At 55.1% G+C, this 2,583-nt stretch overlaps 1 protein-coding gene across 3 annotated transcripts in view; it reads right to left on the bottom strand.

The window, feature by feature from the left end:
* The window catches only part of LOC123021065 (zinc finger protein RFP-like), an 11,034-nt gene extending 10,018 nt beyond the window's left edge, over positions 1–1,016 (bottom strand). For 2 of the 3 annotated variants that reach the window (XM_044425464.1, XM_044425466.1), the window contains exon 1: positions 63–382. In XM_044425464.1, the coding sequence (XP_044281399.1) occupies positions 63–308 (246 nt within the window). In that variant the 5' untranslated portion in view covers positions 309–382. Of the gene's footprint in view, positions 1–62; positions 383–962 lie in introns of those variants that run through there. The other variant, XM_044425465.1, reaches the window with a different exon arrangement.
* Positions 1,017–2,583: the final 1,567 nt, after the last annotated feature.

Here is a 2,583-nt window from a genome sequence, read left to right as displayed (position 1 = left end):
TCACACACACACACACACACACACACACACACACACACACACACACAATGGTGCTGCCTTACCTTATACTCCTGGGCAGCTTTCTCCATGGGCACCAGATTGTGCCCTTTGTGCTTGCTGGTTGGATGACACGCCACACAGATGAGGGCTTGATCATCCATGCAGAAAAGCACCTGACACACTCTTCTCTCTGCTCCTTCCCCTTCTTCAATGCTCTTGATGATTTCCACAAGTTTCCTCAGTTTTCGGTTTGGTCGTAACATTCTCCGCTTAATTTTGGCTCTGCACTGAGGGCAAAAAGCAGGCATGTTGGGTTGGCACAGGTCCTTTATGCAAGCCAGGCAGAAATTGTGCCTACAGGTTGTGGTCACAGGGTCAGTGAAATAATCCAGGCAGATGGGACAAGTGGCTTCGTCGTAGAGCTCCTGATGGGCCTTCCCTGCTGCCATGGCTGCATTAAAAAAATCAGTTTCATTTTCTCATTTTTAATACCAATAGGGGTGTCTCCCTTCAAAGGGGAAGCTCAACTATGGAACAAACAGACCAACAGGCTGCCAGGAAGGAGGAGCACATCTGCTTGCTGAGGGCTTCTGCAATTTCCTTTTCCTCCCTTCCCCTGGTCTCAGGGAGCACTCCCCTGCAGGTGACCTCTCCTGACCAAGGCAGCTTCCAGGTGAGTGGGCTGGCCGCTCCAGTTGTTTCAGAGGCAAGCCCTGAGGCCTCCTTCGCTGCCTCACTCCCTTCCCCTGCTTCTGAACACACCTAAGCATGGCATGGAGGAGAGGGTGGGACTGAATCTGGAAAGAGCTGCACTGGAAAGGCACACGAGGCTGACGCAGGACAGACCATGCACACAGGAGAGGGAAAGAGCAGGCAGGTGTACTGCACAGGACATGCTGGAGAGCTTTCATTCAAGGGGCCACCACGAGTCAGAGAGGACTTGATGGCCGGTTTTTGCTTACATGTGCACAGTGCCGGCTCACGGATATGGGAAAGGCCACATTTCAGCTTCCCCGGAACAGAGGAAAGTGGCGTAGGCTGGATGCCACCAGCCCGTGAGCTCGGACTCAGGCAGGCCTTCTGTGTTGTCCCCTCAGCACATTCTGCTCCTCCCTCGCTCATGGCAGGGCTTCCGCTGCATGGCCGACACGTCCTCAAGCAGGGGAAGTTGCTTGCTTCTTCATGGGGAAGGCGGAGAGGGAGACCTTCTGTGCTTCTGCACTTGGCGCTCTGCGCGCGTCCTGCAGCGGGGGCAGCCTGCTTGTGCGCAGCAGTTGCTGGGACCTGGGGTGGGAGGGCCTGCTGCCCCCTCGTCGTGCTTCCCACGGGCAGCTGGCCAGTGGCTGTGCGGGGAGGCCCTCGGTCTGAGCCAGCAAGGCTCTTCTCACGTTCCACGTTCCAAATCACAGAATCGTAGAATAGCAGAGTTGGAAGGGGCCATGAAGGCCATCCGGTCCAGCCCCTGCTGATGCAGGACTGCAGGTTACACCGTCCCGGAGATGAGGAAGTGCAGACCAGATCTGCAGAGGACACAGAACTGGGTTGTTGCTGATGCATGAAATCAGGTCCCACATTCAGAAAAGAATCCTGGAAACTGGGGTGGGGGGATATCTGGCACCAGGAGGGACTCAGGCAGAGTCAGGACTGCTGCCCCTTCAATGCCCTGCAGCACCAACCTCTGAAGTGGCTGCTGCCCCCTCCCTCTGGGCCATCGTGTGTGGAGGTGGCTCCGGCGGGCACCCTGTCCCCGTGCCAGGCTGCCCCTCACCCACGTCTCCCACGCCCACAGCAAGCCATGCCGCAAGAAGCATGCAGTTGCTGCAGCTCTGGGGAAGGCTGTGTGCAGCTTCCAGGGGAAGTTTCTAGGCCGGCTCTTGGGAAACTCTTTGCCCACAACTGCGGAAGGAGGGTGGCGGTAGCGGGGATTGCCAACAGTCCTGAGGAAAGCATCAGGCAAGGTGAGAGTGGAGGAGAGGGCAGGAAGCAGGGCAGGCCGAGAGCAGAGACGGCCATGTCTGGGAGGCCCTCTGAGGTGCCCGTCTCCCCCCGTGTGAAAGGAGAGGGGCAGATGCTCTTGGCTGAGACGCGCGTGTGTGGACTTTGGCCAGCGAAGAGGCGCCCAGAGCACAGCTGTCTCCAGTCACTGTTCAGGACGGTGGAGGAACTCTCAGAACCACTGGCTATGACAAAACTGGGTGGAATAGCAAACACCCCAGAAGACAGAATGAAGATCCAGGGCAATCTTGATAAACTTGAATGCTGGCCTGAAAGCATTCGGCAAGGACAAGTGCCAACTCCTCCACCTAGGAAAAAGAAACCAAATGCATTGATACAAGATGGGAAATATGTGGCTCAACTGAACTGAAAAAGATAAAAACCTTGTGGTTATTGTGGACAATAGGCTAAATAGGAGCCAAGAATGCAATGCAGCTGCCAAAAGGGCAAATGCTATTTTGGGATGCATTAACGAAAGTAGTACTGCCAAATGACAAGAAGTAGTCATTCCTATGCAAAGTAGTAGCAGGAGTATAGAGGAACAACTACTTCTTTCGATTTGAAAGTAATACTTCCTCCATACTCCTC

Source organism: Varanus komodoensis, unplaced genomic scaffold, assembly GCF_004798865.1.
Source record: "Varanus komodoensis strain SLA01 unplaced genomic scaffold, ASM479886v1 scaffold155, whole genome shotgun sequence".
Lineage (NCBI taxonomy): Eukaryota > Metazoa > Chordata > Lepidosauria > Squamata > Varanidae > Varanus > Varanus komodoensis.
Note: the sequence above shows the minus strand (reverse complement) of the source record. Positions and strands in the feature narration are given on the sequence as shown.